Source organism: Pipra filicauda, unplaced genomic scaffold (genome assembly GCF_003945595.2).
Source record: "Pipra filicauda isolate LSUMZ 115617 unplaced genomic scaffold, ASM394559v2 scaffold37_size4185640_pilon, whole genome shotgun sequence".
NCBI lineage: Eukaryota > Metazoa > Chordata > Aves > Passeriformes > Pipridae > Pipra > Pipra filicauda.
In genome coordinates this window covers 3,033,339-3,054,939 of record NW_024104509.1, presented here as the reverse complement: position 1 = coordinate 3,054,939, position 21,601 = coordinate 3,033,339, and the positions used below count along the sequence as shown (strand labels likewise).

The 21,601-nt window shown below is 38.7% G+C and overlaps 1 protein-coding gene across 2 annotated transcripts in view; it reads right to left on the bottom strand.

The window, feature by feature from the left end:
* The window catches only part of APBA1 (amyloid beta precursor protein binding family A member 1), an 80,584-nt gene that overhangs the window by 22,961 nt on the left and 36,022 nt on the right, over positions 1–21,601 (bottom strand). For both annotated transcript variants that reach the window (XM_027752127.2, XM_027752130.2), the window contains exons 2-5: positions 17,890–19,094; positions 6,569–6,670; positions 3,189–3,228; positions 1,502–1,647 (exon numbers count right to left, since the gene is read on the bottom strand). In XM_027752127.2, the coding sequence (XP_027607928.1) occupies positions 1,502–1,647; positions 3,189–3,228; positions 6,569–6,670; positions 17,890–19,041 (1,440 nt within the window). In that variant the 5' untranslated portion in view covers positions 19,042–19,094. The remainder of the gene's footprint in view (positions 1–1,501; positions 1,648–3,188; positions 3,229–6,568; positions 6,671–17,889; positions 19,095–21,601) is intronic.

The following is a 21,601-nucleotide window of genomic DNA, read 5'->3' as shown; positions in this document are numbered from 1 at the left end:
GTGTCACTCCTAGATCCAGCCTCACCAAAGCCCTTACTTCTCTCCCTTATCTTTCTTACCTTTGGTTTCCCACCCATTCAAATCAGACAAATTTTCTACCAGATGGCCAAGCATCAGGAAAGAACACATAGGGACTACCAAACAGCCTTACTTGCACCCAGAGCAGAAATAAAGCACTCAATAAGGGAAACCACTGCAGCTTTAGGAAGAACCCACCAAGACCTGCCAGGGTTGAGAAAGCTGAGTGAAACATTTTTAAAGAATGTTACTGAATACAGAGTCTCCAATGAACAAAGATAAATCATTCTTTTGCAAAAGGCTCAGTAGTTTAAGTTTGTGAAAACTTCTACAGAGATGTCAGAGGATGATCTGTCTTTAACAGGAAGGCTACATCCCAGCCTCTTCTAAAATGCTAGAGTGTTAATGATTTTCAGAGACAAGGTTACAAGAACTTATGCATTAGAACATCATCAAAATTGCAATTTATGGTAGTCTCTCAATGGTTCTAGTTGGAGCTTCTGTGTTAAAGTTACATACTGAACTGAACACCTGTTATGGAAAACACTGGAATGAATTATAATAGTAGGAAGCATCAGCCGACCTTAACAGACAATACTACTGGCTTTGCTGATAACCTCTCCTCTTCCTCTCTCTTTTATACAATCACAAACCAAATCTGAGCTGGAACCCAAAATAAACTACAAAAGAAGAACACATAAATATTAAACTAATTAAAATTCCCAGAGGAGATTGTGTTGGTTAGCTGAATCAGGAGAAGACGAAGCTGCGTGCCTACCATCCAGTCATGTATGGGTAGTGGGAATATTGCAGCATCTTGTACAACCATGCAATATTTCATTCACACGTATAATTTCAATTGACAGTGTCATAACTGTAACTTCAAATACAGCAGCATGCCCATTGCTTGTCCTGGCCTGTACAGAAATTGGCTGGCATTTCTTTTTTCCAAACAAACAAAGCAAATGTACCATATTCTACGACAAGTTATTTTTATTTCATACATCTCTATAACATCACAGATGTTTCCTTTTTAAATCAGCACCTAGCTGCTATGTGTGGAGAAACAAGTATCCACACCAGGGTCAAAAATAACTGCAATCATTACCACAGTAGCAATTGCATTAGGTGCCGAGGCAGAAGCAGTTGCAACACTTACTAGTTGTGTTTTATACTCTAAACCTGTTTTCCCTCAACACCCAGACAATATATAACTTTGACCACCACTCACTTCTGATTCTGGCTTAGCGTACATGGCACAAGTATTATTACAGGGAATTAAAATGACCTGGTAACTCCCCCTTATCAGTCTTTTCCAAAAGCAGCATTAAGCATACAATTTTTTTTGCAGAAAGAAAGGTGAGGCACTTTACCTTTCTGAAACCACAGATAACCCCACATGAAAAATTTACTGCATAAGTGAGAAAGTCATATCCACAACCACAAGACACCCATACAAGAGGCAGCAGGAATCATTCCGCACCTTGATTCTGCTGACAGCTTCCTGAGCTTGCATCATTCTCACATTCTTGGAGGGAGTTTTATCAGAAAGCAGTTGAGTTGAACCAAGGTAATTGGCAGCAAAAATGATTCCATCGATTAAGTCTTCAGGATCACAAGGTCCAGGAACTGTAACACAGGAAAGAATCACCGAAACAATCATGCTGAACCACAGCAAAACAGCAGCACTTTGACAACTTGAGCTTGCACCTGATGGCTGCAAATCCTCTGAAATACTTCAGTTTACTATGATGATATGGCAACCAGTACTTCCAAAGTAAAACACAAAATATTAAGCAAATGCTCTCAACATCTGTGGTGAGTTGACCCTGCCCACCAAAGCAGTTCAATCACTCCCCTCCTCATCTGGGCAGGGGAGAGAAAATATAACAAAAGGCTCATGGGGAAAGACAGGGACAGGGAGAGATACTCACTAATTATTGCTGTGGGCAAGACAAACTTGACTTGGAAAAATTAATTTATTTTATTACCAATCAAATCAGAGTACAATAATGGGAAATAAGAAAAAATGCTCCAACACCTTCTCCCCACCCTGGCAAGCTTTTTCATAGACTGCTGCACATTTGTATTTTTAAGGAATTTTGCATTGGACCAAGATCTAAGAAAATTTTAGTTTACTTTTTTTTATTTTTTTTTTTCTTTTAGGAGAAGAGGATTATTTTAAATAGCCCTTGGTAGAGAGGACTATCAATAGGAAATGTATTTAAATTCTAGAGAGACCTTTCATTGCTGCAAAATTCCAATGCTCAGCTATGGACTAATTGACAATCTGGCCAGAGACTCCAAAACATGCAGCTTATACACTGAAGACTAAACCAATGATCAGTCTGCAGTCTAAAGAAAACAATCAATTAAGCACAGCACACTGTAAAGCAATTGAAGGAGCTACAAGGCAGTCCAAAAAAAGTATCACATCAACCGTATTTCTGACATTTCATCAAGCATACATAACAACCGCTGGTGGGGGGGGAAAGAAACTTCTATTTTCTGCTTCTGTCATGCTCTCACAACAAAATAACTGGGTGTTACAAGATGCATTCTTCCTACAGTATTACAGGATGCACTCACACAAAAGGTAACAGCAGTTCATGTAGGAGGTAACTTGCTTTTACACATTGTTCTGAATAAATTCAGCAGTAGTGCAACCTTAACTCCAAGACAGGAAGCATTTAGAGGACAAGCAGCTGTAAAGCAGAGCAGATTTCCTCTGGCAGGCCTGCCAATTAATCCAATTCTGCTAATTAATCCAACTGAGACTGGATTAAGCCTGCCAATTAAAATCAACACTGGACAGAGCACCACAGTGTTAGCCTATTTTCCTTGTCCACAGAAATTCATACATGCTGTGTAAATACCATAAAAATGTAGTATTTTAAATGATGTTGAGAAAAAAAACCCAGTAGAACAGACACAGAAACTATAAATGAAATACTATAAAAATAAAAACTCCATGTTTATGAACTTCTGAAAGGCTACAGTAGGATTTAGCTTAGGATCACGTTTCAGATTGGACATAATTTAATCTAAATCAGCATACTCAACCTAGTAGCTTTTCTATTCAGCAAATAAAATAGTTTTTTATTTTATAAACCCATGCCAGTGGGTTTTTGATACCAAAAAAACATTTAGAAATTGTAGAATTATCTTACCTTCAACATACGTCGGAAATGAAGCCAAGCTTTTCCTGGACTGTAATTAAGACAAAAAGGATTTCAAACAGAACATAACATGCACAAATATGCATTAAAAATTTTTCCATGCAAAAAAAAAAATAAATTAAATGAGTCACAGTTATTAGCAAACGAAGATCACCAATTATTAATATTTATTATTATATTTAGTATTTTCAAAATCTAAGCACCTACTAGAGTAAAATTCAATGCATTTAATTTCTGTCTATCCACCAGGCAATATACTAGGCCCAGACTTCAGTTCTTATTGGTGTTCACTAGTGCATTAATTTAATTGTCTACCAATAAGAAATTTAATAAGAAATATGCAAGAAAGTATATAATATCTCAAAGACATTGGATCTTCCAACAAATAAATACAGTCAGGAATATAAAAATTGCACTACACTGTTATTATTCATTACTGAAACCATCATTAACAAAATGCTGTTATTCATTAGGACTGTTCTTAGATGTATCCCTCATTAACACAGTCTACAAAAGGCTTTAGAAATTTTATCAGGTTATGTATTCCACGGGATAACTGAATTCACTATGGCCTCACCACGAACTGTGCTTACACCGTATGAAGCACAAAACCACATTTGGTAGCTTCAATTACATAGAGTAAAGAAATAGAATACTGAGTTCCATATGTAAATAAACAGACTAAAGGAAGACCTTACTTCCAGCTGGTATGTTATATGAAAGACTTCATGACTAACACTTCAAACATCTGAAGGCTACAAATTTCAGTGAGTAAGCCATATTATATATAACATATTATGTTATAAACAATAACATAAACAACATATGAAAATTTATCAAATAAAATTCTGTGTGGCAATATATAGATGGTAATGGGTATATTGAAATACCTGCTGCTATCATATGCCGATAGGACTTCTGGATAGTTCAAGGATTACAAAACTTTAATGAATCTACAACTGACTGTACCAGCAGTAACTCCTCCAATAACTCTTGATATAATTTTATTAAAGGAAAATCCATACCTATGATCAGAATAATGCATAATATCTTTAACAATTTTCAGCATATTTCCAGATGATACAAAGGGAAATATATGACAAATTATTTTTCTTTATGACAGGCAACTGGGTATTAATGGAAAAAACAAGTAGCAGCAAGGTAACAGTTATGTGACAGGCCAATTGACTAACCCCAAGGAGTCTTTTTCCTTTGTAAGAAATGGAAAAGGATGTAACAAGTAATGTTTTTTAATCAATGATGCTTGTCTTGCTATAAAATGAGATTTGCAAAACAAAACCAAAAGGTTGTGGCACAGACAGCAGAGCCTGCACAGCCTTTGAGTTCTTGCCACTCCCTGACTGAGCTGCAAAACTAAGAAATCTGTCCATCAGATAGCGTACCAGCATCAGTAAATATGTTAATAATGAATCCACTGCCAAGGCATTTAAGCTGGTGTGAGGACACTGGCATGCCTTTTCAGATCTGTGGTTCTTTCATCTCCTCACATGAATGTTCCTACCAAACCACCTATCCACAGACTGCCACAATTGTTTGTAATAGTTGCTGGTGTAGTGCTAAAGAGGAGATTCAAACACTGGGCTCTGACAGGTTTAGAGAACAAATTCCCTACACACCAGAGGCATCTCATGCATATAAATGATCTTTACTTTTTTTAAACAGTGGACAAAGGCTGTGATACAGATTTAGCAACTATTCAGCAAACCAACTAGCAACCTATTTTTAGGATAGAGTGGTGTAAACCATCATCATATATCTTTATTGCAAAAACTCACACACAAATTTAATGTCCCTTGTTCATAACCCAGGTTGAAATACATTCTACTAAGACCACAGGAACAGTAAAAGGTAAAGTTACCAATAGGTGGAAACCTACACCTTTTAATTTTACATAACCATGAATAATGAAATATCAAGGTCATTAATATTTCATTACTCTTGATAATGTCATTGCCATCTAGTATTATAAAATTTATTTTTAAGAAAAAGTTTTCCTAAGCCCTAAAATTCAATCCCAAAAATTATGAGGCTGTTTTATCACTTTATTCTTGCCTTAGAATACTAAGGCAGGAAATATTCCCCATCTGAGAGAAACTAGCAGCTGACACATCCTGCTGTGAAACCCAGTTTACCACCTCTGTAACTACACGTAAGCACATCTTAAAACCTGAAATGAGTAGTGTCTTGTTTGATTTCTTCCTCTGGGTATATTTACTGATATCTAAAAATCGCTAGAATATAGAATTTATATGAAGAAAGCTGAAAGCTTTAATAAGCTAACAGTACAGCAGATGAAAACTTAATGGCATGATCTACTGTTGAAAACTTTGGCATGTGAAAAATTATGGGTTTCTCCAGTGTTTTGAAACTTTTGATTATCTTCTAAATGCAAGTAGAGACTGGTACAACTACATACATGTTGAAAGCTTCCTTATCCCTTGATAATTACAAAAGAAAAATAGAAAGAATGGATTACTAATTAGTGTTTCAACTGTAATCAGTATTTTCTCTTGTAGTGGATCAGGTTTTTAATATAGGAAGATAATTCATGCATTGCTATTGGTAGCAATACGGTATTTGTTACTCTACAGTTTCTACATGGTTTATAAGTTTAAAAATTAAGAAGCAAATAAACCAAGCATTTGCAGATTCTTCTGCTTACAGAGCCTGCCATTCTATACTAACTCAAATACTTGTTATGTTAAAGCGTTTTATTTTCACACTGCAAGAGGTTCTACTCACACTTTTCATTTTGTGTTGGTGGAATTACTGCACTGTAAAACACTGCTAGGTGAGGGGAAAAAAAAAAGAAAGCAAGTATGCAGCTTTATTTTGAGGAACCTGGAGTCAGGAACTGAATTCTAACTATGAATCACTAGCAGGACAGTTTCTACAATGACAAAATATTAAACAGCATAATTTACTACCTAATTGATTTAATTTTAAGGACTTTTTCATCTGGCTGAGAAATATTTTCTTTGTGGGAAAATAATCTGCATGGAAAAAAGGAAAGGGTTTCCTTGTTTTGCCTCTACTACAGAGGAGATGTTGGCTGTTGGGTAAATCAGTACCTCCCAGCCTGTTAAATAAATTTAGTGGCAGCTGAACACAGAGTCAGAAATGCCACGATTAAGAGTCTTAAGTATGTTAGAAATTCAGTCAGACAGCCAGGCGGGCATAAGGGAAAGGAGCATAAGGAAAAAGCATAAAGGAAATCAGCTTTTAAAGTTTATTACAATTTTGAAAGAAGAAAAGGGATTGTGCAGGTGCAAGGGGGCAAGGAAAATTAAAGCATGCATAAGCATAAGCAGCATGAACAAGACTGTGGCTTTTAAAAGATTTCACTCTACCTCTTTATTAGTGGAGGCCTCTGCTGTACTGCAGACATCCTGGTGATGTTGCCTACTTGATGATTCAGCACCCCGAGGTGAAGAGGAATCTGGAGACGGAGACTAGACATGGCAGGAAAATGAAATAATATTATGAGTGTCCAGTGTAGAAATTCTTCTTTCATATTTTCCTCTAACTTGACAATCTCTAAGCAAAGTAGAGATGAGGGGAAAAAAAAGACAAAACAAGACAAACACTTAAAATGTTGTAACCCTTGCTTTTCATGATAATGATCACATTTCAATATCTCAGTGAACTTATTTTGAACAGTTAAAAGACACTTGTGTTTATTTGTCAGTAATGTATGAAATTAAGCAGTTGTGAAAATTGAAAGCTGTACTTGGTGGTAGGCAACACTCAGTCAAAAAGGGAGTCAAGTATTTTTGCCAGGTGAATGGAGGACCATCTGGTATTGGGATAACTATTTACTCTTACTGTCACCATTCAACTAAGCTGCAGTTACAGGACTTTCAGCTGCAGGAGTACATGACTGTGGCCTGCAGAAAAATGACTGAGCTTACTGAAGGCTGTAGACAATGCAGACCGATATCCTGAGCTCTGACACTCCAAGAAAGAAAAAAGGTGAAGTCACTTAGCAGTAAGCTCTGGTGGGAGACAAGTGAATTGACCCTACCAGAACACAGGGATTCAGCTAAAGATTACTTAGTTGTCAAACTCGGGAAAGTGAAGAAAAGACTGCAATTTCCCCACAAGCACACATGCTCTCAGGTATAATCACCTGAGGTGCTAAACTAATTTAAACTGAGCAGAGGGAGGCTGCAGTGGTTGTCCATAAATGTTATTCCATCATCTTACAAAACAACTTTTATAAACTGTGCAGAGTAATACTGATGTATTCAAGGACTTGTGCACATATTCAATGATTATTCAATACCATTGTAATCAAGGATTGTGATTCCTTATTCTAGATACACTGCAAACTTGGAAGATATTCCACAGTTCATGCTATGATCTCATTAATATACATGCTTTTTAGATCAAATTTCCTCATTTTTCTCTTTTCACCGAAAACAATTCAGTGAAGCAACTGTCTATGTGATCTGCCAGCAAGTATCTTGATAAAGGGAAAGAATGCTTTGGGAAAGGATATTCTAATCATAGGCAATTCCTAATGAATGCTGGTGACATTAAAAAGCTGTAGCAAAGTATCTATAGTACATAGCAGGGGGCCCTGATATGGGGGTATATGACACAGGAACACAGAGTATGGAATCAATGAAGGTGACCAAAATGAAAGAGTACAAAGCTTTAACCCAGCAAGCATTTTTAGAGGCAGATTTTAAGGACATACCTGCAAAACATGTCTGTGCAAGCCAAAATGTGAATCTTCAAAGGAAATTTAGCATTTAGCTATGCAAGCTGGATGTTTAGCCCAACAGCCCTGGCATTCTACACTCTCCTTTGACACAAGGAGACCATGGCCCTAGCTTTGCTAACTCAGCAGTTCATCACAGATGGCAAAACAGTCAGCTGCTATTCTTCTCTTTTCATAAGCAATTACATGGCATGGCTTTTCTCTAAGCCAATGAGTCATACCAGAAAAGGGCTACATTTCCACTGTTCTGAGCTGGCAGCAGCTCCAATCTAGGAGTGCCCTTGTGCTCTGCATCCACTCCAGCTGCAACACTGCATTCTATAAAACAGTGTACAAAATTAAAAAAAAAAAACACCAAACCAAAACAACCAAAACCCCAAACCACTAAGTTTCTCTTAGATATGGAACAAAACAAGAAAACTAAACTCCCTTCTCTTTCTCTTTACACTCATTGCTCTAAAACATCCATCTCAGATAATAACTAGGTATTAAAATTATAGTTAACTAACAAAGGCTTCCAAAGAGTTAAGATGCAATTCCTTACACATATGTCTCCTAGGTAGAAGAGCACTCCCTGCATCTTCCTGTATTTTGAATTACAACTGTAAGGCAAAAGGAGATGCAGCTGTGAAACCGTCCCTGACCAGATACAGCTGTGAAAGGTCCCTAGAATGCTGGGATTTGCTTGTGCCATCAGACTGAAGAACTGCTCACTGTACCTTGAGCATTCAAGCAGGGTCTTGAATGAAATACAGGCTCATTTGGCTTGCTGTGCAATTACCAGAGTTAACAGTACAACAATGGCAGAAATAGCAATTCTATTTACATATGGAAGTGTCTTCATAACACTCACATTCTTAATAGTTATGCAGTATTTTCATGTTAGGATTAAATATAAAAGGCTCACAATACTATCAATTCAATAATGACATCCAGATATTGTAGGATTGAGCTTTAAACAGTAGAAAAAGAAACCAAGTTAAGCACCAAATGTTTCCACACACAAAAAATATCTTTAGAAGGCCTGAAAGCTCTGATATTTATACACTGAAGGAAAACAAATAATTATTTAAACCAGACATTTGGCATTAAGAAACTTTGCACCATTCAAAATGTACTAACAGTTACTTCAGTAGCACCACAAATACTTTTACTCTGCTATTTTCATTTACAAAGTATCAGAACTAAGCAACCATCAAAATTATCACAGGCTTTCTGTAGGCTCTGTTTCAATGTCTGCTCAAATACTTCTGAGGGGGAAAAAAGAAAACCAAAACCAACCAAACAAAAAAAAACCCCTCAAAACAAACAAAACAAAACAAAAAACAAAACAAAAACAAAACAAAACAAAAAACAAACAAAAAAACACACAAAAAACAAACAAAAAACAAAACAAAAAAACCAACAAAAAAACAAACAAACAAACAAACAAAAAACAAAAAAAACAAAAAAAAACCAAAAAAACAAAAAAACAAACACAAAACCAAAATCAAAACCAACCAACCAACCAGTACTCCCCAAACTACAAAACCGAAATATCAAACATCCTACAAAGTTTGCTACATGACATGACATGAGACCTATCATGTCCAAGAACATTTGTAGAAAAAAGTTAAGACTTGGAAGAACAAACACTCATCTTCAACATCAAAATGCATTTTTAAAGGTACCATATATAACATACAAAGAAAGAATGCAGTCACAGCAATAACAAGTAATATTTTGATAGATCGTAGTGGATAGACAACTTGCATAGCTGCTCTAAATAAAGCATAAAATAAAAACTTAGTGACTGCTCTGTTGTCATTAACAAAACAAGTTTTGGAAGCCTAACAAAAATGTCAGAACAAACACAGTAAGCCCACGTGAAGCACGTTGTTATTGGGTACAGAAGTCCATCAATGGAATTAGAATTTTTTTTTCTTAAGTGCATCAATAAAAAAATGCTAGTTACCCCATTCTTCCTCTCCAGTATTTACTTACATTTTTCTTACGATATTCAAACTGGTACATCCAAAAATTCTCCATCTCAATTTTGGTGTTGTTCGACTCTAACTAATGTGCAAGCCACTCCACCTGAGAAACCTTCCTTGCTACTGTGCAGAGAGATTCAGTAACAGAACTTGTAAAAGGAGAGGATTGTGTTACATCTAGCTTATCCAGGTCAATTCAGCTGTTTACTACATAGCTCATGAACACATATGTAACTGACACTGAAGCATCTCTAAATACAAGCACTTGCTCTTGCTTTATAAAAGCAGTGATGTTTTACATGCTTTTAGCAGCAGATCACCTGAAAAGAGTACAACTTTTGGGTCACATAATCACACACAAGGCTGGGACAGAGGGGATGAAATCATAGAATCATAAAGTCATAGAATATTTTCTCTTGGAAGGGACCTTAAGATCATCTAGGTTCTACTGCCCCTAGATCAGCTTGCTCAAAGCCCTGTCCAACGCTTGAACACTTCCAGGGATGCAGCATCCACAGCTGCTCTGGGCAAACTGTGCCAGTGCCTCATCACTCTCACAGTAAATAACTTTTTCCTTATATTTAATCTAAATCTGCTCTCTGACAATTTGAAGTCATTCCCCTTGTCTATCACTGCGTGCCCTTGTAAAACGTCCCTCTCCCAGCCCTCAGTACTCTTTAGGTACTGAGAAGCTGCAGTAAGGTCTCCCCAGAGTCTTCTCTTCTCCACTCCAACTCTCTCAGGCTGTGTTCATGGAAGTGCTCCAGCCCCCTGATCATCTCCATGGCCTCCCTCTAAACTCACTCCAGCAGGTCCACATCCTCCTTAGGTCACGGTTCCCAGAACTGGAATCAGTACTCCAGGTGGGGTCTCATAAGAGCGGAATAGAGAGGCAAAATCGCTTCCCTCGACCTGCTGGTCACACTGCTTTTGATGCAGTCCAAGGTATCGTTGGCTTTCTGGGCTTCAAATGCAGCTTATGTTCAATTTTTCACCCCCCAGTATCCTCAAGTCCTTTTCTGCAGGGCAGCCCTCAATGAGTTTTTTCTCCCAGTTTGTATTTGTGTTTGGGATTGCCCCAACTCAGGTGTAGGACCTTGAATCTGGCTTTATTGAACTTCATGAGGTTCTCACATATCCCCTTTTCAGGCCTGTCCAGGTCCCTCTGGATAGTATCCCTTCCCTTTCTTCAGCAAAATTCACTGAAGGTACAAAACCAGAGATTTTCATCTAAGCAGTGACTCTGTACCTCTGTCAAAGTCTTTGAAGAAAAATTCCTACCTGTTACTGTTATATTACTGTCTCAAATACAAAATAAAAATACAGCTAGGACACATAGAAGTTTAGATCTGACACAGAAAAGTTCAAGGGAGCAAACTATAAACATAACCAACAATAAATGTAACTGAGCCTGTTAGGGTAAGATAGCCCTTTATTTTGCCCATTTCAAAGAATCTCTTGGCCACATGAGTCAGTAGCAGTAACCATGCAGTACCCCAGTCACACTTTTTGAGCTGGTAACTTCTCTTTGAATAAAATCTTAGGCTGTATGGACTCTGATTGTCCATCAGGTCACATATACACGCTTTGTAGGTAAGGTCTGCCCAGGACCATGCATGCTGGATGGAAGACTGGCAGCACAGCAGGGCTCCTGGCAGCTGGTTGAGCGCTGGATGTTTCTCTTCTCTTGAGTATGGACTTCCTTAGCTGTACTTCCACTTGAACTTCCAGTAACAATGCAGTTTTATGCATCAGTTTGAAAAAAATCAGTGTAGATCTCTCCTGTGTTTTCAAAAGTGTCGTTCTAGTTTTCAACAGCACAGAAAAACCCTTGAAATTACTTTCATCTTTCAATAATTAAAAAAAACTAAAAACCAAAAAAAAAGTCAAGAGGTTATGTATCCAGTGCTCAATATAATTTAAAAGCCTGTAACTCATCTGGGAGTGTTTGTCCTCAAGTCGACTAATTGATAAATTTAAGCTTTCTTCTGTGTAACTGATGAATAAAACTCTTTTGTATTGGTTTGGTTTTTTAATGACTTTTGGTTTCAGGCTTTTGAAACTTTTTTCCATGTAAACTTAAATCTGTGGTCTCATGCAGATGACAGAAAGGTGACCTGTAGTCTGTGTGCTCAATCAACAGTCTCAAAAAGTCTGCTCAGAAAAAACCCCAAACAATATACTATCACTATAAGCTCATCTTTACTTCATTCTTTCCTTTCTCTTTTTCCCCCCTCTTAGTTCATCTATTACTGAAGCGTGCTTAATTATTTAGAAAACTTCTCTATGGCCTTTTTAATAATACATTACTCCTGCTGTGGAAAAAGTGAAGCAAATTCATCTCCATGCAAACACTTCACTTCTGGAGTCAAAAGAACTGAGAAAATCCAGCAATTGAAAACTCAAAGGTCGAAATAAAACATATGTAACCAAAAACAACAGAGAAGCAAAACAATGCAGCTCAGTTCTGTTCTATCTGGAAGGCTTGTCTTTAGCTCTAAATTTCTACTTCACAAATCTAAACCACCCATGTATGTGGTTTTATTTTATATTAGGGTTTATTCTTTATATTAAGGTTTATTCTATCATCATACCACCTCCAGTGTCTGCAAAGGAACAGAGACTGTGAACACCAGTGACCAGGGCTTTGCAAAACTGAAGTCTTGGCATGCAGAACAAACCATGCCCTGCAGGTCAGCAAAACTCGGCTTTCAGATCTACAGCCCCACAGATAACAGACCTCAGAAAAAGGTCATGGTGTCTTGTTCTTAAATGCCCTCCAAACCACTGTTTCCTCCTGATTATGGCAGAAGTGAAGAAGGCAGCCTGCTTCTATTGTCTTTAAATCACAGCCCAAAAAATTCTACTCAAGTTTTTGTACCTTTCAGTGCTTTTCTTATCAGGTCTCTGTACTTCCGTAACTAAGCAAGCCGCTCTTCTCAAAGCCCTACAACATTTGAAAGCCATGCAGTTTAAATACCAGAATATTTCATTGCATTTTGAATTATCTGCTATGCAAAACTACACTCTTTTCCACTTGAAAATGTTTCATCCTCAAGTCCAGATCATGCATTGCATGTCTTCTATTTAAACCTTTAAACACCACAATTTCTGTGCTTGGCTAGGTGCATTCACTGCAAGTTTCCAGTGGAGAATCTGACAGTAAGAATGATGAGCAAGAGCTGTCTAAATGAGATATGGGCCTTCCCTTCCAATGAGGTAACTGTGTGCATCTAGAAGAACATATTTGTGGCACTAAACCTGCATTATATGAGAAAACTGTTGTTTAAACATGTCTTAAAATGGCTCTTTGTGGTCTCTTTGCAAACACATGCTTCTTCTTCCCAAGACCCCCCACGGTAGTGTTATCTCAGGAATGTCCTGGGAAGGTGTCCTGAGGTGTTTCCCATTGGACCTTGTTAACCCCTTCCTGTGATTGGGTGTTCCTGTAAGCCCCTTGAGACTTCTAATTGGTTACTCTGTGAATCCGCCTAAACCCTATAAATGTAACATCCCCAACAATAAACACTCTCTTGCCTCCTCTCCACACTGCTCGGTGTGCAGTCTCCGTGCCTGCCATGGGGACACGTGGGTGCTGGGGGGAGGGGAGGGCACCTCTCCCCTCCAGGCTCAGGGCCAGAAACCCCTGAAGAAACCCCTGGAGTTCCCTTTCCCCATCCCTCAAGACGTCGGAATGGTTCTTCAGATGGAGATGGAACTAGAACTGGGCTCCCCCACGCTGTGGGTGGGGAAAGGGATCCAGACATATTTTCCTGAAGGATCTCCTACTTCACTGCTCTTGGGCACATGCATACCACAAACTCCATGCTTGAAACTTTTCATAGCTCCACCTACAAACTTTATTCACTGTGGTGTAAAGGCTAAGAGAATTGGGATTATTTAGCCTGGAAAAGAGAAGGCTTCAGGGTGACCTAATTGCAGCTTTCCAGTACCTGAAGGGAACCTAAAAAAAACCCTGCAGAGGCGTACAAGAGTAAGTAGCGACAGGAAAAGGGGGAATTGCTTGAAACTGAAAGAGGACAGGTCTAGATCATGTATTAGGAAGAAATTATTTCCTGTGAGGGTGGTGAGACACTGAAACAGGTTGCCCAGAGAAGCTGTGAATAGCCCATCCCCAGAAGTGTTCAAGGTCAGGCTGGATGTGGCTCTGAGCAACCTAGTCTAGTGGAAGGTGTCCCTGCCCATAGCAGGAGGCTTGGAACAAAATCTTTAAGGTCCCTTCCAACCCAAGCCATTCTATGATTCCATGATTCTATGTGTGAACGAAATCTCCCCCATTTCACACTCAGAAAACACAACCTAACTGTATTTCCATGGTCTTTTCCATTACAGGTCAGTTTCCTGATGTCACACTTCTTTGCAGCTCTAACTGCCATTGTATTTGAAAAAGAGATCCTTGTGAGGCCATATCCAAGTGATGGTCTGCTTTGGTTTAAAAAGTTTCTGATAAACAGACTTGCGAAAGATATGTCAGTTGTACACATCTCATATGTGTGGCAAACATTAAAAAACCCTCTTACTGCCTTTATTCAAAAGACACTGAGGATTTTTCAGCTTTTATCAAATTCACAACTCCCTTCCCACAAGCTAGATGTCCAGACCATCTCTTATTCAAGAGAAAGTACATGTCACTAAACCAGGGTGCACAAGGCACATGGCAGCTAATACTCTAGATTGTTAAATATTAAACAGGTAGCTCTGTACACTATTTATTTATTCACAGAAGCCAGCGACCTGTCTCCTGCATCACAAGACTACCAGAGTTTATTACAACAGAATAATCCATGGGCTGTGAGAAATTTTCTTCTTCATGTATCCACCAAGATTTCTTTTGAGGAGAAATACATAGGAATGACTCATATTCCTGGTAGGTTACCTGTGAATAAACCTGAAATCAGGACATCTTAAGTGCAAATGGATAGAGTGATCTGTATCTTTCTTACCATCACAGTCATTGCATGTCTTTCCTAACAGTCCCAAACTATACCCAGCTGCAGGTTAGCAGAATATTTCTGGGCTGTTAGCTTCTCAAAATAGTCTCTGGACACTTCCAATTGGTATTTTACCAAGCATTCTGCTGTGAATGTATCACTCTAATGCTCAGCACTGGGAAGTAAAAGTCACTTTCTTGCAAAAAAAGGCAAAAGTAGTTGTATCTAATGAGTCTCAACTGAAATTTTCTGACTCCCTGGCTTCATTGGTCTCCAGTGGGAGAGCTCCTAGCTAAATAAAAAAGTGACTGCTACTTGGATCTAAAGAGGTCTTATCAGTTTCAACATCATACAATTAAGAACACAAAAGTATTACAAATATTTTCAAGTAACTTCTATCTCTAAAAGGAAAATTGTTTTGCTAAAATATATAAGGACAATTTTCAAAGTAGACCTGCAAAATAACTGAAGGTAATAAAAGCATCCAATTTGCATTATTTATCTGCAGCTCCTTGATATTTCTGAGGTAAGAAAATAGTGTCTGCCTAAAGATAAAAACAGTCTTACTTCAAGGTCAGTGTTACAAATCAGAAAGAAAAACATCTTTGGCATATCTGGTTGGCATAAACTAATTGGCCTCAGCTCCTGTCCTCTTTTTTCTCAAGAGAGACAGAAATAAAATTTATGATTAGATGAATGGGCTTCACTATATTTTTATTACAATTGACCACTCATGGTCACTTAGTCAAGACAGCCTGTTTTTGCCCCATTTACAGCTACGCAATTCTACAAATGCTTTGTTAAAGAAAGCAGACTGTTCCTGAGTTGCCAACTGAATTAAAGAATCCAGTAAAGCAAATACATACCTCATCTTCAGCGAAAAACAAAATTCCTACACAGACCCAGGTCCCTTCTACGTCTTTCCCTCAATCTGCTATAGATCTTTTACACTGTTTGCCTAATTCACTTCCTCGCTCCAAGAACACAGATTGTCTGTACATCTACAACCATCATTTATCTTTTCAGTGAGCTATACTGTCATTATAGATCACTGTTTTGATTGCAGCCAGTCCTGAAAATCTAAGTAAGGTTCTTATCTGATTTGCTGTGGAAAATATCAAACAAGAAATTAACTTTTGGTGCAAAATGGGAACCCCTGTATCTGTGCAGAGACCAACAGAAACACCTGTTTTGTCGCTGTATCAGCATACCAGGCTGAGTCGCATCAGCATATCTTAGAACAGTTAAATTCTGCAAAATGCAGATAGATTTTGTAGAGCAGCTGAAGCACCTTCAGGAAGGCCTTGATGCTCTCAGGATCCTCAGCCTAATGTCACAGAGACCATCACTGTACTTGGTGTTACAATCGATCAGGAAGCAATAGGAAGTTCTTCGATCCTCCAAGCAAAGACAACACTTACAAACACAGACAATATAGTAAACAAAATGTATAGCAAAAAGTAATGTGATTGATTTGAAAAAGGGGAGAAAAAGAGTTACAGCTTTTGGAATTTTTTTAATAAGTCAAAAATAATTGTGTCCCATAAAGAATAATCTGAGAAGATTTCTTTAGCCCTCATATGACTGCTAATCAACTCTGTAACAGACATAATTTTTAAAATATTAGTAGAAATAACTTTTGCAATATAGGTTTGGGTTTGTAGGTTTTGTTTGTTTGTTTGTTTGTTTTGTTGTTTTTGGTTTTTTTTTGGGGGGGGGGTTGTTTGTTTTTTTTAATGTTCAATAAAACTATTAAGAATCAGGAAAACAATTCAAACCTACTTAGCACTGTGTTTCCAAAAAAAATTAAATCTAGATGCTATGTCTCAATCAGCTTGCATGTTTTTTCAGCAACTCAAACACCATGCTCCAAAAATCTCTTCCCATTTGTAGAACAATAGTCTTCATAATTTTGAAGGCAGATAAAGAAACCAGAAGCTTGTCATAGAAATACTGGGTATGTGATATTTTTTCACCATCTGAATTCCCTTTGCAATGGCTGAGGTGTTTTAAATAGTTCTGATGCATTCTTAAAGTTACAATAATTCAGTTTAAAACACCAAACAACACATAAAAAGTTCTATTTTTGGTGTTCTTCTCAAAAAAAAACAAGGTCAAAAAAACATTCCACAGCAGTAAAGAGGATAGAGCAAATGTTTGCAGTGCATTTACCCTTTAAGTAATAGCCTAGGAATACATAATAGACTATTTTCAGTCAGTAAATGTAGCCCACCAACTCTTTTCATATTAGGCATAAATTTAATGCAGTTAGCAGTTGATTTTGAGTTTATTTTATTAAAAATGCAGAAAATTCATAAAACTTGGAGTACATATTTTCTTACAGACAGCTGGAACCACAATTTGGGAAACAATTCTGATCCAAGTTAATCCTCATGCCAAAAGTACAGGATTTCAGAAGTGCTGATGCTATAAATCCAAATGATGGCCTTTGATGCTCAGGTTGCTGGAGAGTGAACACATTTTACAGTGATAATGTAATATATTGAGGTTCATAACCTATTTCTAGAGCCTGCAAGTGGACATGCAACTTTTCTGGAATATAACTCTGAGCTACAATACCACCATACAGAATATTAATAGATTTCTGACAGAATTGTTGGGATTATGTGACAGAAGATGAAACTTAAAAACCTAGAATTAACAAAAACACACAAGGATAGATAATAGAAAAGAAAGTGTTTGGTAGCTATCCTAAAATACCCCATGGCAGCAAAAAATGTAACAGCACTTGTTTCAGAAAATACAAGTAAAGAGCTCCGTGTAACAAATCCAGTACACCTGGGGTCAGCAGTGTTTAATAAAGAAAGATTTGGCTACCAGATAATGCATGTGGTTATTTCTCTCGTGCTCTCTAGAGTACAAATTTAAAACAAAGCACCACATACTTTCTTAAGAATGAGACACAGAACAACACATGCACCCTTCTCCACTGTCGTGCATGTCACAATTAAAGGAAGGAGGCATACACAATCTGAGAGCCAAAAGCTTTGTATACTCACATCTCCATCTAGTGGTCTCTGGTCGTCAGAATCCCTGGATGGACTGATGTCCTGCCGCATCACCCAGATAGGTTCCTTAGGTTCATCAGGGGTATAAGGAGAACGGATGGTCCTTGTCTTCACTTCCTCAATAGCCTCTTTAATATCCTTGATGGCCAGTGAAATTGCATCTCTCTTTTCCTTGCTGTACCTCTGTACAGATTCTCCTGAGCTGGATGTAACTCGAGAACCAGATGTGAGCTGGCCATTACTTTCATGCCCACCACTGACAAGAGCCTGACCATGCTCCAAACTCTGCTCTGACTCTGGCATGTCTTCAGCTGCCTTGTCTAAGCTCTGGGAGCTCATGCTCTGCTTCACCTCCGCTACAATCTGATCAATGTCCTCCTCCTGTTCATAGCTATCCATTCTTGGGTAGGGTGCGAATTCTGCTTCCTTTTCAGGGCTGTCAGACTCTCCATCCGACCGCTCATCGTAGTGGTGAAGGCGGGCACCAAGTGCCTCCTTACGGTAATTGTCGGCTTCCTCCCTTTCCCGCTCATACTGTTGGATCCCCTCCCTAACATCAAGGTCTGGTGTATCTCCTATTTCCTCATATACATGCTCCTGCAGTCCATAGTCAGCGTAAGCCTCAGCATACTGCTCATCCTCTCCTCGGTGGAAGAGACGATGTGTGTAGACATAACCTGAGTAGGCCGCATTCATGGCTTCCTCGTGCTCAATGGAATGGAAGTGTAAGTGATTGGGCAATGTTCGGTTATGAATGGCCTCGCCATGCTCAGCCTCAGCGTTCTCCGTGTACTCCTCAGACTCCGGCCTGTACTGCACCGCATACGCGCTCTCATCCTCATTCTCCTGTACCCTCTCTGTGTCGTAACTGTCCTCCACTGTGGCTATCACATCCCCTTCTGCAGTATCCGTGTGATTGTGGAAACCACTCTCCGTGCTGGCTGACCGAGCTAACATCCCTTCCTCCTCCTGCCCAGACAGGCCCGCTTGGATGCTGTTTGTATGCCTTGGGTAGCGAGTCACATACCTCTGCTCCTCTTCCACTTCTGAGTGCTCCAAATCAGCCTCCACTGACTCATTCACCGCTCCATTCGCTGGCTCTTCACTGATCTCCCCCTCAGGTGGTCCAGCCAAATGGTTCATGGCAAGTTCTGTAGGGTAGGTCACTTATTCTACTGACATTTTGTCTATCACAGCTGGAAAGAAACAAACAAAAAATACCTCTGACATTACTCTTAAAAAAAAACGGGAATCAATAAGCAGAAGCAACAAAGGCACCCTTCCTTCCCCATAAGACAAACATTTGACTTGGTCAGCTCTGCAGTAAGACAACAGCCAGCACAACAGTATTATCTCCCATGTAAATACCTCCAACAGCAGCAACCAGAAACAATACTCCTAGGGACTGAACTTCTCACTTCTGTGGACAAATTCCTGATGGAAGAATCATTTCCAAGCAACTCTTGGCAGTGGCATTTCAATGATGCTGGCAGGTGTATATGAGAAAAGCTAACTTTTGCCAGGAGCTCCACCATGGCAGAGATACAACAGAAGTATTTCACCTTTGCTCCAGCACTCTCCCTGTAGCTCACTAACTCAGAGCAAAGGAAAGAGGTTGTAATGTAAAACAACAGATTTAGTCCTGTCACAGGAGCCTGCAATTGCTCAGATACAGGAAAGCTATGCATTTGACAATTCTTCAGTGTCTTGGCATCTTAGCTAAGATACCTGAGCTAATCACCCTCTGCACTTTTGAAAAATCAATAGAAATCAAAGTGCGCTCTCAGGTTATCTGAAGCACCTGTTTCTTGTCGCGAGAGAAGCATGTGACAACTAGATAGAACACAGCTATCTTTGTGGAATCTATACATAATCAGTTAAAATGGCTTTTTTCCTAAAACATGGAGAACACTTTACTAATATTCATAAGCATGACACATTGAGACTAGTGAGGCATCTTAGCTTTGCTGACTTCAAGTAAAAAAGATTTCAAGATATAAAATTACCAGAGAGGTCTGCCAATAAGAATAAATATGCAAGGCACAGAAACAGGTTAACTGTAAGAATACAAATTAGCTTCTACAAGTTTCACAGGGCAAGCAGGCCGATCTAGCTCTTAAAGTTTCATTTTTATGTAACGTCTTCAGCTATTTTGAACCTTGCCCTATGTTTTTAAAATGCAGTGTCATGAAAAGGACACACTATATGCTTTTAAGTTCGTGAACCAAACCACATATCCATAAGTAAAATACAGCTTTAGCCTGTGACTTATTGCTAAGTACTAAAGAAAAGGTACCTATTGGAAGACTTCTAACTTGAAGGATCCATAAAAGCATGTGTCAATTACCAACTAAAAAAATTAATGTGAACGTGAAATAGAACTTGAATCAAATCTAGTAAACAGAGGCAGGGAGGCTCAGGTGGCACTTTGCTGACTAAATGAGCTCTGTGCAGAAGAGCTAGTGGGAATAACTTCCTGTGATGAGAAAGCAAAAGTAATTTCAGTTGCCCTCTATTAGAAAAGTTGAGAGGTATGCAAGGCTAGGTGTGAGCCACTTGAACTACACTTCCATGGGAAATCCAAAGGGTACAACTTCTAGCTCAGTGAACACTTGTTGTCTTTGTTACACCTAATGTTTTAGCCTTATAAACTTAGGAGTTCTAAAAAAAACCCAAAGAACCAAAATCAAAAGAAAGAAACAAACAAACCAAAAGCAAATCCAAACCAAACCAAACCACAACAACAAAACACAAAACCTACAAAACAAACACACAACCCCCCCCAAACAAACAAACAAATCAACCACAACAAACCTAAAATGCATCTTGGCCCTGACTTTTTCATTTTCAGAAACTGCTCATACACAGCTTTCACAAACCTAGTGTGCTGTGTTTAACCTCTAAGACTTGTCTTTGCCATTCTCATCACAATGAAGAAAATATAGTATATAAAAAATGCACTTGTAAAATAATAGCTAATCAATCCCATTAGCTAAGCAGATAAGGATGTTCTACACAACCTAACTGTTTTTCAAAATAACTAAAAAAACCTCAGTTTGCTTTTTCCAGCTAAGGAAGATGTGTTAGTAAAAAGGCTTCCATGACAAGATAAGGTCTTGTCCAAGTAAGACTTTCAAGAAGTTAGAGAGAATGGACATAACAGAAGTGTGTATGCAGGTGTGCACCAGAACTAACAAACCAAACACTCTCCTCCCTGCAGCATATGATATGTTATTTAAGTAAGCAAGAACACTAATACTGGAGAGATTAACATTTTTAGCACAAAAAAAAAAGGAGTGAAGATGCCAAGGCATAACAGCCCTTTGAAAAGTCCTTCCCAAGAAGGATTACTATTGAGGAATACATTTGGTGTAGGCAGCTCTGTTTTCAGCTTGCAGCGTGAGATGTAGGTGGAGCTCTGGGTGGCAGGAGCCACAGGCAAGAGCCACGAATTGCTGAGCCTTTGCATAGAAAAGAGCACCAGTAGCACCAGCCAGGTGGATGGACACCGTGAGACACAGCAGGAACTAAAGACTCAGGAGCCAGAGTTCCATGCACTTGGACTGTCAGGGGATAAAAGCCCAGGGGTTTCTTTGTTAGGGGTCCCTCCTTGGAGGCCCCAGGTCCAACCGTTTGTGTGTTACTGCACCATGAATAAGTGGCTCTATGGAATGAGACATCTGCTGTGGGAAACCTGGGGTCA